The sequence below is a fragment of the Meriones unguiculatus genome, chromosome 16 (genome assembly GCF_030254825.1).
Source record: "Meriones unguiculatus strain TT.TT164.6M chromosome 16, Bangor_MerUng_6.1, whole genome shotgun sequence".
NCBI lineage: Eukaryota > Metazoa > Chordata > Mammalia > Rodentia > Muridae > Meriones > Meriones unguiculatus.
The window spans coordinates 56,300,793-56,316,620 of NC_083363.1; the positions used below are offsets into that span (position 1 = coordinate 56,300,793).

At 43.8% G+C, this 15,828-nt stretch overlaps 1 protein-coding gene across 10 annotated transcripts in view; it reads left to right on the forward strand.

The window, feature by feature from the left end:
* Dst (dystonin) overlaps positions 1-15,828 on the forward strand; it is a 405,488-nt gene that overhangs the window by 80,901 nt on the left and 308,759 nt on the right. The window contains exon 1 of one of the 10 annotated variants that reach the window (XM_060369836.1): positions 15,561-15,714. The exons of the other annotated variants lie outside the window; for them this stretch is intronic. Within the exon in view, the coding sequence (XP_060225819.1) occupies positions 15,712-15,714 (3 nt within the window). The 5' untranslated portion in view covers positions 15,561-15,711. Of the gene's footprint in view, positions 1-15,560; positions 15,715-15,828 lie in introns of those variants that run through there. 10 annotated transcript variants of the gene reach the window in all.

The following is a 15,828-nucleotide window of genomic DNA, read 5'->3' on the forward strand; positions in this document are numbered from 1 at the left end:
ATTCCATTCTGTACTTTTTGTTGTAGGGGCCTGGAGAAATAGTGTCTTATAAGTAGCTTAGGGTGCCATGGAACTTGCTATGGAACCCAGCTTTCCCCGAACCCATTGTCCTCCTGCCTATTCCTCCTGACATGTTCCCGAGCCCAGTTATTGTATTATATATATTAATGTCTATATCACCCAGGACGGCCTCTCGCTCTTACTCATAGGCACAAATGATCATCTTGCCTCAGCTTCCAGGTAACTGACTCTAGGCACTTAGTTGAAGTGATGTCCTTGACTGAGCCATTGCTCCACCCCCACCCCTTCCATTTAAAACAAAAGTTGGGTTCTTGGCATCTGCCCTCCTGTCCTCCCAGTGTCCTGTCTTCCTGCTCTGGCTGACTGCCATTCTGTCCTGCACTTGTTTCCGTCTCCACAGATGACATTGCCTCTCTGTTAATCCTGGGAAGCTTACACCTCAGTCTTCATTGTCTTAACCTCCTGTAGAAGGTTCTCATCCTTCATACAGTTGTGTGGAACATTTCTCACTTACACGTTCTCTATTGCTCGGTCATTAGCTCTGTGTGTTTCCTCCACAAATGCCTCTCGGTTTTGTTTCCTCTTTCTATGGTTGTTTCTGCTTCCCTTACTGATTTGTATACGCTCTTTATTTTCCTTTCGCCGACTTTTGACTCATATTGCTGTAGAATTTATACTAGCCATCTGGTACTTACTGACATGAGTCTTTCATGGGTGTTTGTGCCTGTGACTCTGGTTCTCAAACTCCCGGCGGCTTGTGCCACTGTATCTTTCGCGACTGTTAGGGGCTTGCGTTTGATTGTGTTTCACCTGTGGTGGTCTTTTGAGGTTTAGACTGAAGGAACGTTTCTCCGAGGAGGGCCTGGAGGGCCTGCTTTTGCCAGCCCTCAGTTACTCAACAAGAGGAGTCTAAAACTAAGCTCTTACCTGTAGAGCTTTTAATGATGTGGGGGCGTAAATCCAGGCCACGGAGCGCACGCTCACTCATGAGCTTGAGGTTATGAAGTTTTTATTCCATAGCCTGGCTTCAGAGTGGAGACAGACAAGTGTCCTCAGTGCATCGCGAAGCTCTTTGTTCTTTTGCCTCATGTTGCCCCCTGGACTTGTTTGGGCTTTTAAAATTAGACAGTTTTTTGGCTTTGTCTTATGTCTTCATCTGAGCAGGTGCTTGCATGTCAGGTAAAGCTTTAGGCTCAAAGGAAGCCAAGGGTCAGCATGGCATTTCTGTGTATCTTTCACTTTCCAGCCTATAGATTCTTTGTACCTTCTCACCACTTTGCTGATGCATTTAAAAACAGATTGTTACTGTAGCTATCATTTTTAGGTATTGTACAATAGGAGGGCTGCTTAGGATTCCAAGTCTAATGTATCTGAAAAATCCTTACCTTGTGTTCATGTGTCTAAGGACATTTCCCAAATGGGTAGCTCAGGGAACCCCAAAATCTAGCTTCCCTTCCTGCAACTACTTTTTGTTTTTCTTAGGCCATTATGTCAAAGTACACTAGCCCCTGTCTGCCAAGAGGTTGCTTTTGGTCCCCTGGTGCTTCGTTTCCGTGTGGGCTGGGCAGTCCGTTTGGCCAGCTGCTCATCTTGAAACAGATGGCACAACACCTCGGTTGCCCGTGCTGAGTGGAGTGAGTGCACGCCTGCTCAGGGGATGGGGCAGGCCTGTGGCTGCTGATTCTCAAGGCAACTGCCAGCATTTGCCATCCATAAATTAAGCCAAATCAGCCTTCCAATCTCAGGGGTTTGTAATTTAAACATAAAACCCTAAACAGAGAAAACTTTCATGTAGTATTTTATGATAAAAATGAGATAAGTAAGAAGTAGTAATCATGGCCATCAGATTAGTTTATCTTTGTTTTATTCATTGGTTTTTGTTTGTTTTGTTTTGTCTTGCTTTGTCTTGTTTTTCTGGGGGAACAGTGTTTCTATGTGTAACAGAAACCCTGGTTGACCTAGAACTAACTCACTGAAGACTAGGCTGGCCTCACCTGCCTTCTTCTGCTTTCCCAGTGCTGGGATTAAAGGTGTACACCACCATTCTTGGGTTATTCATTGATTTTTATTTGCTTTTGGCAATAAACAACTTTGTAAAGTGGGATCATCCAGAAGATCCTTTCCTCTTTGTTTTGAGGGCTGAGTAAGTTCTGGGATCAGGAGGATACTTTCATGTTTCCTTTATACCCGTACTACTCAGTACATATCCTTTATTTTTATCTTCTCAATTTATTAGGCATTTAAACAGCTCAAAATCAATATATAAATTGGCCCGTTATTATTTTGAAGAGGAGCTATTAATGATATGAAATCTGGACATCAAAAGGCCTTTCAAGGTGACGGCTTTGGGAATATTTCAGGAGCCCTAAAAAACATGGTTTCTTGGCCACTGTGAGGGAACAAGAACGGGAGCAGTGCTGCCACACATACAGTGACAGGGCCTGCTGACTGGACGCTCTCTTCTGCTCATGTTTTCCTGTTTGCATACTGTGTTTAGTTAAACACTCCTAGTTTTCCTGTATCTGTAAATTAAATATATATAATCTACCTATATGCTTCCTAAAAAGAAATGACCTTGCCACATCAAAAATTAATTTATAAAACTCAGACATTTTATATTAGAAAATTACCTAATACTCTTTGGCATTAATAGGCATATTGAGCAGGCAATGCAGTTATCTTAAATTTATTTGTAGTAATCACTGTGACTCCAGGCAAACTTTTCTCTTTAGAGCTAACAAGTCAGGAAGTCTGAGATGGAGGCAGCTCTGGATACAAAGGAAGTGAAAACCGGACTTTTCTTAAGTGAGAGCACTGCTTTTCATAAGCAGGCGACCACTGTTGTTCCCTGTTTTTTAATTTAAAGACTTCTTTGAGACTTTTTTAGCTCCTGGTAACCAGAAATAAGAAAGAAATGGAGCCATCAGACACAGCATACCATTATCAACAGCATTTTTACTTGATGTTTGCAATAATAATGGCAGCTGGCCCTGGGTTAGCTTGGCTACTCTTAATAGGTAGACTGCTGTCTACTTTAGAAAACCAAAATGCAAAAACCCTAAGTAGCCCGTTCAAAGTTGCTTTGCCAGTAGGTGGTGAGTCTGGGCCAGGCAGCAGACAGCTCTGCCGGACTGTTTGAACCGAATTCTCCTGTGCCAGAGGACCCCTCAGCTGTGAACTGGGAGACAGTGTGACCTTAGGCTTTAACCCTCCTGCTCAGGACAGTCTTGGGGCGGATGTGAAATGGGAGGAGGAGAAGAAAGACAAACTGGAGGAAACCGAGCTCTGTAGATGAAGCCAGCATTTATAGAGCGTTCATCCTGTTCGGGTGGCCTACATGCTTTTGAAGAATAAAGTCACTGCTCTGCTCTTATTGCACAGGTACCCTCTGAGTGGTGGGGGCTCTAGTAGCAGACACAATGAAGCCCAGGAGCTGTGGAGATCATCTTGAGTGAGGGACACAGATAATCCAAATTCAGAAGTAAACGTGGGAAGTGAAGCCCGTTAAGGGAGGAGGTCAGGTAGGGTGAGGGGTGAGTTTCAGCAGACTTCCCTTAGGACGAACACTTGAGCAGATCTTCCAGGATCAGTCCCGAGGCCTGCTGCTGGAAGAACAGGTTTTGCATTTTGCTCAGTGAAGCGGGAGTCAAAGGAGGGTTTTTAGCACAGGGATGATTATGAATTTCTTTTAATTGTGTTTTAAAGATCCAGTCTAGCTTCTGCGAGAATGACTGTTGGGGAGCAGGAGAGAAGTGAGGAGACCAGCTGCAATTTAGGCACGAGTTGGAATAGGAAGACTGGCTCTCACTTGGTGACTGTCCACCGTGTACGTTACACACGCCCCTTCCGTTGGCTTCAGGTGGTCCATGTGGCCCTGGGCAGCACATAGCGAGGCTGAGAGCCCGGTGGCTTGGAGGGGGTGTAAGGCTGGACGGCCGAGCCTGTAGGAGTTCTCGGCACAGTGTCCCGCTGCAAGCTAGATTTGGAATTCACCCTGGGCCTGTTACCCTGACCTGCACCACCGGCAGACAGGAGACAGCAGTCTCATTTTCAGATGATCAATCCAGGGTTCGCACGCACTCCGTGAGTTATGACGTGTACGAAAAGTCACATAGCTAGCATGAGACAGAATTGGGAGTGGAAATCCTGTAAACGCCCCCGTAGTCAGGCCTTTCTTCTTCCTGTTAACACTTTCCAAAATTCTTCCTGTGGTTTGCATTCCGGCAGGAACAATTTTAACCGTGTCCTCCTTACTTAATGAGAAGACAAAGAATCTGTAAAGTGGTGAGAAATTACACCTTCCTTGCCCTGTCTTCCTTTAATTGCTTTCAGATGGTTCACACCACCTCCTTGGGGGGGATTGCTGACTAGTTACTTAAGCTTCGTCTCCATGGTTTATTTATTCCTGGTATCAGCGTGTGCCCTTTACAAGCCTGTCACAGGCCGGAGAGCATGGAAAGAGTAACTCTACAGTTGAGACGTGGTGGCTCCGGTGTGTGGAGGCAGATCTTCTGACGCTGTCAGATTACATCAGGGATCATTCTCTCCCTGGAAGACTGGAGAGGTTGGTGAGAAGGCCGGCTGCAGTTCCCGTGCCTGGGGAGCAGTGGTAGCGAAGTACTCCTGCAGGGGGGCTGACAGGGCAGACGTCCACTCAGGGATTAAGGTTGCTGCTCCAGGCTGCACAACTCTTCCGCACCTTCTGACGTGGACCAGCCTGGGCTTCTGTTAGGAAGGGATGTACAACTTGGTCCTTCTAAATTCTGCCTTGTGTCAGTGAAAAATGTCTCTAGGGAAAATTGTGAAACAGGTGACCTTTTCTTCCTTTATATCGTGGGCCTCGGTTCTGTTTCTTTTTACCAAGATATTTCTCCAGGATGTTGTCTGATGACCTCACTCAACTGTGAGTGACTCATATTTCTTAATGCTTGATTAGAACTAGAAGTTTTACACATAAAGAATGAATCTTTTATTGCTGGAATAAAGGCCATACTATGCAATGTGATATGAAGGGAGATGATAGATTTTTTTTTTAATTTTTTAAACTAAAAATCTGCATTGAAAATCATTGTTTCGTGGAATGAAAGTTAATATGTGTTTGTTTGGCTAGGGCATAGCATCTAGTTTTTGGTAAAACATCAATGTAAATGTTGCCTTAAAGGTGCATTTTTGATAATCATTTCTATCTCAAGTACTTTATGCCCGAGTTTTATATTATCTTTCCAGTCTTCAGATGAGATGCTGTGAAACATAGTTAGTATTGTTTGATTAGAGGCTGATCATATCACCCTGGTATTGTCTAATACCACAGTACCACTTTGATATCGACTACTGTCCAGCGAAGATCGTGACTGTCCTCATTCAGAACAGGAGCAAACCGGGAGAGAGTTAACTCTGGGAGTTAATTGAGGAGGTGAGGCACTGTGACTTCCTAGCTCAGGCTAGCAGAAGCCCCCGAAGACCGTCTAAAAGTGAAAAATAGGACCTGGGGCAATTATTTTGCTTCCCTAAAATGTAGCTGGGATGAGGTGTGAATACCCGATAGTGTCTTGGGGTAGCCAGTTGCCCAGGTGAGGCTTTGCAGAGAAACAGGGCCAGTCACATTGGCTATTGGGTACGCACGCGTGTGCATACAGACATTGTTTTAACTTGTTGGCTCAAGGGATTGTGGGAATGGCAGATCTGAAATTTGTAGGGCAGAGTGGAAGCCCAGAAATTCAAGTGAGAACTGGTGTAACAGTTGAGAGCCCGAATTCTGTTACAATCATGCTAGACACATAGGTAGGATGGTCCTCAGGAAACTTCTGGAGATCTGAGGGCTCATAAGTCCTCCTTCTGATTGGCTGAGGCCCACAGCACTGTGGAGAGTCATTTGCTTTTCCTAATGTCTGCTGGTTTAAATGATATAAGAGCAACATCTATACTGATGCCCTGTAGAAATCTGGGTACTGTGGCCTCCCCAAATCACGAGATCACGAGGCTAGTTCAGCGGAGAGAATGGAGCGGGGCACAAGCGAACAGCTTTTCATTCATTCTGTGCAGTGCTTGTTTTCATGATAAAAGTCATGTTTTTTTTTTTTTTTTTTGGATGTTGCCACACATTTTGGCACTTTTTTTTCATTATATTCTGATCACAGTTTCCCCTCCCCCAGCTCCTCACCTCTCACCCACCCACCTCTCATACCTCTCTCTAGAAGACAAAGTAAACAGAGTAAAAACAAAACAAGAACAACAGAGAGAAAGCACAAGAAGCACACGCATAAGCAAAACCCACAAAAGTACAGAATCGTGATCTACCGTACCGTACAAGCAAAGGGCCGGTGGACGAAAACAGGCCCAAGCGAAGTGGTAGGACAAAAAGTCGGCAAAAACACCATCGACTGCATTTTGTGTTGGGCATCTCCTGCTGGCCATGGGCCTGGCTGTATTTGTGGGTTGTGTATCCAGAGACTCCATTGGAGAAGACTGTTTTCTTCTCTGCCAAAGAGTGACAGTTGGAGATTGCTCTCGCCACTTCCGTCAGCACTAGGACTCCGTCTCGCTTGAACTTGTGCGTGCTGCCACAGTTTCTGTGAGTTCACGTGTGCATCGGTCCTGATGTGTTCAGCACACTCTTTGCTTACGTTGCAGCAGCAGGGAAGCCCTTGATGGGAACGGGAGGATACAAGCAAAACAGGCAATATCTCAGGGTCTCGGGCAACCGGGAAGGGGAGGGAGGCCAGGGGATTGGAATTCAGGCAGCTCATCCATGCATATTATGGGCAGGCAGGAGAGCTGTAGGGTCGCTAGCTAGAGCAGAGAACCATAAGTGAGCAGGGCTGGGGCAATGGCACCATGAATGAACGAGTGACTTTGCTTTATAAGTACAGTAGGGTCATTTCATCTAGTGCTTATAGACAATAAGAGATCAGAAGGAATATGTATGTTGTTATTTTTGTGGTTTTGAGCATAATAGCATCATGGCACATAGGTTGCTACAAGACTAATAATATCATAACATCTTTTATAGTCCACGTGATGCAGATACACGTGATCCAAGAGAAAGTTATAATGCACAAATGGTTTGTGCACTTGGTTCTCTGTAAGGTCCTATCAGATGCATGCCAAAGTGTCAAGGAATGGGAAGGAACATTCGTGGCTTCAGGGTGTGCCTGCTGCCCCTGCCCCACTCCCCAGAACTGCCCCATGGAGCCTCCAGGCTGCCTCTGTTATGATCGGACACCTGCGTCCTTTGAAAATGTGACTCTGAGAGCTGTACCACTCACTAGCCCTTTCTCTGCGGATCCATTTCTAGGATAAGAAGTTCCCAGTTGAGGCCCCACAGATGCTTCCCCAGCCCCAGGTGCCTTTATGGCTGTGTGAAGGCTGGGGAATCTGTTTTCATGTGCTGTTCTGTACAGTTTTAGTCTTAATAGATCAAGGTTAGTGAAAAAAATAGAAGTTCACTGCTCTCTGGTGAACTGGTTTTGCTTTCTGTTCTGCCATATGCTTTCTATAGGGAGAAGCAGGAAGGAAGGAGTAGAGAGTAATTTACAGAGGAAGATCTGTTGCAAGGACATGGAGAAACTTGAGGCAGCCATTTAGGTGGAGGGACTTTGGGGCACCGGCTGGATCTCTAAGTTATCTTACTGGCAGATCTCAGTGAAGGGATTCAGAGTGCACTTAACCCGAATCCCCTGGTGGCGTGGGGGTGGGGAAGGGCCCGGGTCCAGCATCCCACACCAGTGCAGAGGCAGCGGGTCTCCTTGTGCCCATCCCTGATTACCAAGTCCTGGCCACGTGTGGTTTGAGGTGGCAGGACTGCTTTTCTTACTGCACACACCTCAGCCCTTTCTTCTGAATGGGAAGCAAGGTTCCTGGGGCCTAAAGTCTCAGGCTTTGTTTCATTGCAGTAACAAAAGTTTGCTGTGTGCATGTGTTTTTAATGAAGAAGTAATTCTTGGCTTAATAACTTGAAGCAGAGCATAAGCTTGTGAACACTATTAGCAAAAGCAATTTTCTTAACTCCATTAAGGAAAACAGGTAATAAAAATGGATGCATAAAAGAAGAAGGAATGTGTTTGAAAGACACAGTGCACCCCCAAACAACAGAATGTCGTTTGGAAAGCTTGGAAAGGACAGAGAAGAGAATTCGATGCACTTTGTCTTTTGAGGGCTGTTACTGGTGGGACAGTCCTCTGCGGTCCATTTTAGGTAATGGGTGGCATCACCTGTTACCTAAGATTCAGAGAATGTTTATTTCGCCCGCCAATACACTGTACATGTTAGTGCTTTTATGTTTCTCAGATGAAGCAACAAAAGCCCACGGGAGCCAGACAGTCTTCTCAAGGTCTCACGGCTTTACCCAGTATTCACTCTGCTATAATGTATGTGGCTTCAGATTTCTACAAAACAACATAGAGAGTAGATGGCGTATGGTCTCTGTAAGGCTCTGTTTCTATGCCTCAGTGTCTATACAAGGTAAGGCCATGCTCAGTATCTTCTTTCGAACAGGAACTGTGGTCACATCCTGGTTATGAAGTTCTTAGAATCAAGTCTCTCTCATGGCATTGAGTAGGTGGGTAAATCCAGGTAAAATCAAACCAGCAGGAAGCCAGTAGGTGTCCAGCCAGATTCCTGGAAGCCATGAGTCAGCATGTAGTGTCATACAGTTCTGTAACGTTTTCAGGGAATTAAAGATACTTACCATAATAGAGGAAATTAACTCCGCATTTAGAGACACTCGATGTCACCTTGTGTTCCCTGGATACCCATTTAACTATGTTCTGTTATTATATATATCTGTAATATTCTGTTATCTGTTAACTAAGTAATATTCAATAGCTGCCTCCTTTTTTTCCTCATTCTGTCTGTCCTCTATAGTTCTCTTCTTATTAAAGACACTTTCAGATGGCGGGGGGGGGGGGGTGGCTCATCCCGGTACTCAGGAGGCAGAGGCAGGCTGATCACTGTGAGTTCGAGGCCAGCCTGGTCTACAAAGTGAGTCTAAGACAGCCAGGGCTACACAGAGAAACCCTGTCTTGAAAAACAAAACAAACAAACCCCCTTTCACTCCCATGCTGTTGTTGAGCATTGTCTCTCTCCTCCCACCTCTTTTTCCTCTCTGAATGCAGCGGTATTGAATGCAGGGATGCAGGGATCCTTGAGTTAATGAAGGGCTCTCATACTCACACATCTCATACTCACAAGAAGAGGAAAGGGGTCAGGTGAAGACTGTGTCGGGATGAAAAGTGCATGTGTTCCACACCAGAATTTTCATGCGGAGTCTTCTTAGTGTTAAATGTTTGCCATTTGTCCTTGAAAACTGGCAGGCCAACCTCTGGGTACCCACTTACACCAATCTCTGCTAGCCCTTGACAGTCCTAGGTAGCATTCTCCCAGAGGGGTGCCACATTGCAGACTTTTCTTGGAATTGACTTATTTTTATGAGGGTTTTAGTATTCTCAGAAGATACGTTTTACGCTAAGTTTGTAAGTATAGACACTTACTTGTACTTCTGTACTGCCAGCAAATTTCAGATTCTTTTAAGGAAGGAGCCTATAGATGTTAAGACATTCTTAACTGGCTGACATCAATATCACAAAATGTAAGATTAAGTATTGTCTGGTTAGTTGGGTAGCGATGGGATGCACCTTCAATCCCAGAACTGGGAGGTAGAGGCAGGTGGATCTCTGTGAGTTCAAGGCCAGCCTGGTCTACAGAGTGAGTTCCATGCTAGGCAGGGCTACACAGAGAAATCCTTTCTCAAACAAAACAAAACAAACAAACAAAAACCAAACCAAACAAAAAAAAAATGTAGATATTTTGTTTTGTGGTCTTGATATGTTCTGTTTTTTGGGACTGTTTTCAGAGATGTTTGCTTTTCTCTTTGGTAAACTATCTAAAATGTTCTTCCAGTGAAGTCTATTTGTAGATACTTAGTACAAACTAGCCCTTCATGTCTGTCTTTCCATACGGTTTGTGGATTTTGAAAATTTATTACTTTGATACTTGGTACACTTTTTACTGTTACATAGTAAAAGTTTCATGCATAACTTCTGGTCTCTCCAAAACTTAATAGGCTGCTGTTGACCAGAAGCCACATGGAGGCCATGTTAATTAACTGTATGTTAATTAGCTGTATGTTAATCAACTGCATGTATTAAACATAGTAAAATTTTATATATATATGTGCTGAGCGAGATCATTTGCTACCGTGAGAGCAACCAGCTGGAGAGGCCAGCTGATGACATGGAGATGGCAGGGAGCTATTAGCATCTTCCCTGCCTGTAAGCAGTTTCCTAAGTCTGAGCACTCAGACGAGAGCTCACTAGGCAGGGGCTGTGAAAGGGCCGTGTAGTTGGTTTGCAGTTTGTGTTCTGCAGCTGCAGTTATACTGTGCCTTCATGTTTCTTTACCTTTCTTTCGAAATGATGCCATGTGTTGTCTATTTTTGTATACAGGTTTTGAGAGGTTAAAACTTTCTGTAATAGGTTTGTGTGTACTCTATGCTAGAAAGCGATAAAAACAGATCATGATCTTTGTGTGTTTCATGTGTACCCGGTTCTTCATCTTTTCTTTGTAGTACTGAGGATGAAAGCAAGGGCTTTGTATGTGCTGGGGAAGTATTCTGTTGCTGAGCTTTACCAAGCCTACATTTTAATTTTCTTCACCATTTCTAGGTTATTAATCTTTAAGCATTTCCAAATTGTCGTAAATTTAAAACAGTCATGTGTAAAGGTGCTCTTGCCAAATGCAAACCTGTGTTGCTGTGTAGGAGTCAGCTGTGATGCAGTTTTGTATCGTTTTTCTTTACTGTGAACTCACACTTCTTGTTGTGGACATTTCCGTGGTTTGGGTCCAGTACCAAACGTAAAACAAAGCCAATTCTTTCAACTACAAATACATCTTTGAGGGTTTTGGGCATGTCATGTTTTATCTAGTGCGTGAATACAGTAGCATGATTAAGAGCACAGGCTTTGCGGTTGAAAGGACCGAAGTCGAGGTCTTTGGTTCTACCTTGTACCGGCAGAGTGAATGTGGATGAGCAGTTCACGTTCCCTAAACATCTCTTTCTGTTTTAGATTCTTGTTTCAGATGCTCACCTAGTGAGTGAAACGTTTCCTCTAGTCCCTGATCACGGTCACCCATTAAGCAGTGTATTTGGGTGGAATATGCTGGTGAAGCTGGAAGAGAACAAGTCTCAATTCTAGCTGAGACTGTCACGAATTTGTAACTGTGTTTCTAATGGGAGCTTTAGTTAATTTTGCTCCCTTGCTCATTTTACATACCTGCCTGATCCCTAGCATTTGAGAGTCAGAGGCAGGATGATCATGGGTTTGGAGGACACCCTGGACTACCTGGCTAAGTGCAGGTCAGACTGAGCTAGATAGTAAAACCCTGTCTCAAATAAACAAGAACAAACACAAAAACAAGCAAAAACAAAAACAACAACAACAACAACAAAAAAAAAAAACCCAAGGGTTGAGGATGTAGCTCAGTGGTGGAACACTTATTTTTTAGGGGTTAGACTCTGGGTTCAATCCCTAATCTCCCTTCCACACAAAACAACTAAAAAAATCTCACTACAGATCTCCCCTTAACTCTTTGTGTGGAACCCTCCTTTGAAGACAAGAATAGTACAAAGAATACTCCGGTTACCCTATCAGCACACTGACTAGATCCATTTAATTCAATTAAAAATAGTTACAGGCGTTGAGTTTCTGTACTGTGCATCTCCTAAAGATCGGTATACCTTTTCCTATAACCACTCACTGTCACACCTTAGAAAATTAGCAGTCCTAATATATCTAATAAACCATCATGACTTGTGTTTAGATTTTCCAAATTCTCCCTAGGATGTGCTTTTAGCTTGTTAAAAAAAAAATATTATTTTTTAAATTGCAGAGTTCAAGCAAAGTTTCTCTCTCTCTCCCTCCCTCCCTCCCTCCCTTCCTCCCTCCTCCCTTCTGTCTCTCTCTCTCTCTCTCTCTCTCTCTCTCTCTCTCTCTCTCACACACACACACACACACACACAGGCACTCATGCATGCATATGCACACCTCTGGTGGCTCCTTTGTTTACATCCTGAAAAGTCCCTTGTCCCTTTTTTTTGACAAGTGTGTTTTATACTGTGGGCTGTTTTGCAGAATCTAGGAAAGCTATCTTATATAATCAAGATTTGTGTAACTCTCTTGTTATCTAAAAAATTAATTCGAAACACGCACATATAGAGATGTGGGTAGTTGGTGAGCCAGTGAGAATGTGTTCTTCAGCCTGTGGGACTCTGGATGTAGAACTATTAAAATCCTTACCTTTGGACTTGCCTTCGGAGAGTACACAGTGCCAAGATGGTTCCCTGGCAGTTTCTCACAGACCAGACTGTGCAGGCCGGGCCACATCCCACTGTTGATACTGCAGCTTCTGTCCTGGGACTTCAATTAAAAAGTTATTGTTCATCTGAAAATGTCACATTATCTGATTATCCTGACATTAGGAGAGTTCCATTGTTTTTGTGCCGCATAGATGAACTGGCTATCAGAAAAGTTAGAGTGAATCTTTTGTCCATCCATTTGATTGTTAAGGTTGCTTTAACAGCCAGAGCTATTTGGTTTATCACAGCCTAGGGTTTTTATTTATTTTGATTACAGAGCCTCAGCACAAGTACAGAGGTTAGTGCACATTCATTCACGAGACAAAATGTCAGCTTTGTCTTCACTACCCAAGTTACCCTTTCCCTTTCTGGTGAACCATTTCCTTCCTATTTTCCTTGTTATCAGCAAGTGGTGATGACAGAGGGTAGTGTGAATTGGAGTCCTAACCCTGGGGTCAGGAGGTCAGAGAATCCCATACATTTGCAAATGTGGTTTCTGCCAGGTTGTTTATTTGTTTTGCTCGGGGAAGAGGCTTCAGTGAGCCTCGTTCACTTTTCCTTCAGTGGAGCTCCTGTCCCCCCCCCCCCCCACAACGTGAAACTAGTTTCTGTATCTGGTATTTTCTCTGGACATCTCCTTTTGGTGACTTCTTTTGTTTATTTGTTTGAATTTCAAAATTGTAAGAAATAAGTAAAACATATTCATCTTTGTCATTGCCCAGAGATAACTTCTGTTTAATAGTGATATATCTGTCTATTTAAACACACACGCAGATAACACATACATGTGTAAATCTTTGAAAGGTATCTTTATCTATGAAGTGTTTCCTTTGTTAAATGTAGTCAACATTTTTGCCTACTTGCTGCAGAGTAGCCCGTGTTACAGACGTTTGTATTTTCATAGGAATCAGTCTGTAAGCAGCCAGTGGAGTAAGAAACAGGGAAGTGGGGCTTTGCTGCTTATGGGAGCTCTTTTCCTCTGTCCTACCGTTTTAAGCCCCTCATCAAAGGTCAGGCTCTAGTGTTTGGGTCAGAGAACTGTTTCTTTTTCTCCAAAACAAGTAAAACACAGTAGTCTTCTCATACTATTGTCTCCAGCCCCAGATAGTGACACAATCTGGCAAGTCATTACAGATCAATAAGGAATATAGTAATTTATATGAGCTTATATGAGCTTGCCACTTTGAAATAGGTTCGTTTAAATATAGTACCAATTTTCAGGTTTCAAATGGGCTTTAATTTTGTGGAGTGTATCTCCAGTTTTAAAAGTGATTTTGTGTGTGTGTTTGGGAATAAATGCAATACTGGGATTGTTAACTCTGTAGACCCGAAGGAGGTTGCTGCTCAAAAACGCGTCCTGTATAAATGTGTGTGGTCTGTGTGTTCTTGTAGCGAATTGTTGAAAGACGTGGTCCTGATTATCTTTTCTTTTTGTTCTCTCTTATCTGGTTATCAGTGACATGACCAGATTAGAGGCGGTGCCACTCAGCACCCTCAGGTCCAGGGTAGTAACTGTTCCCCATCTGGCTGTGGGTGATTAATAGTGTTGGTGTCATGGCATAAATCACATTTTGTCATTCAGTCAGCTGAGACTCTGGCTATTAAAAAAATTTACTCTGCCCAGATCAATAACTGTGGTTTTTTTTGGAAAGGAACAGTTACCCCCCTCCCTCGCCTACGTACAGATTAATAGTGCAGAAATACAATCTCAGAGATACAGGATGACCTTAAGTAAGGACAGGTAGGAAGCCATTTTGAGGAACACAGGGCAACTGAAGAAACCCTGTACCCCCTAAAAGTCCTTAAGAAGATCACCCTTCCCTCAGATTCTGCCAACATCAAACCTCAGATAAGTTGAATTTTCAGAAAAGCTTGGGGAAATAAACTGGGTTGATAACAGCTAAAAGCCACACACAGCTCTTCATGGACTGTAGCTAAAGTATAGAAATTCAAATTTATTCATTCACTTTCACCAAGTTTGCTCAATTTGTTCTTACTGCTGGGAAAGTGAACATAATTTAAATGAATCTTCAGATGTCTCATTTTGTAGGGCTATGTAGACTTTTACAATAGTGGCTTTGACCGTGACACAGCTGTGGCTTGAATGGACAGTGGCAAAATCAGTGGTCCCCACTGGGTTACAGTCTCCCAAGCCTGTGTCAGTGCTGTGGCTGCTGGTGTTGCAGGTACTAGTGTGAGTAGCTTCAGATCGGCTTGCCTCCCTGGGCTGATTGTAACTGCAGCTTCCTGCTTGGGAATCCATGGACTCTGCTTACGTTAGTTTGGCATCTTCACTGTGAGCCTCAGCAGAGGCCAGTGAAGAGTTCCATGCCATACTCTTTAGAATTAAAAAAATATATATATGTTTGTTTTATTTGCATTGGTGTTTTGCCTGCATGTAAGTCAGTGTGAGGGTGTCAGATCTTGGAGGTACGGTCAGTTGTAAGCGCCACGTGGGTTCTGGGAATTGACCTCACATCCTTTGGAATTTTAAATCCAGCCCACAGCACAGGTATTTAGTATCTTTCCCTCACTGAGCTGCAGGCTGTCTAAACAGTCACAGACTGCAATCTAATAAAAAGGAAGAAATAACGCCATGTGTCTTCTATGAAAAATAAGAGCCTGGGAATGCCGAGCTCTTGCCGAATCCAGGAGGGAGGAATCACCTCCAGGCAGAGTGTTTTTGGTAAAAGTCTGCGTTTCTCATCTTCCTGTGTGATGACTGCAGCTGAGAACGCCTTCCTGTCCCTGCACTGTGTCCTTCTCATTTACATTATTGGCAGTCGTTCCCTGCTGGAAGTTTAAATTATCTCAAGAATTCTAAACTGAGTTCAGATGTTTGTTTATTGGCGTTGCCTTCGGCTTTTGAAAACAGGCTTTTGTGCTCTCCCAGTCTTAAGAGAAGGCTCTTCTCAGAATCAGCCCTCCCTCCCTCCTCGCTCTTTTCTGGGAACCTGCTTCAGTCTCATGCAGAAAATCAAATAAAGAGGCCACAGGGCTCAAAACTGGCTAACAGGCTCCAGTGGCCTGGCGGCTTGAAACGGGAAGGAGGTGGGACTCAACATCCTGCATTTGTGCTTTGTTTTTGGAACTTAAAGTTAGTTGCTTTAATGAATTAACCAGAAGGCTAGTAACGGAAAATGTTTCTCCTGTCCTGGTGGGGGAGCCAGATACTATAGATTTGTCACAGGAAGGCTGTTGATTCTGCCTTCATTGTTGGCCCAGTCATTTGTTGAGCTGGTGGCTGGAGCGAAGGCCACACACTTCTTCCTTCTGGGCTTCATGCATTGGAACTGCTTGCTTATTGTTTCTGTTGGAGCGGACTTGGCCAAGAAAATATGGTGAGCCCTGGGGCTCGTTTTGTTTTTATTTGTGTGTGTGTGTTCTCTGGGGACAGCGCAGTTTGGAGATGGGGAGGGGGCAGAGTGACTGTAATCGATGATGATGATGACGAT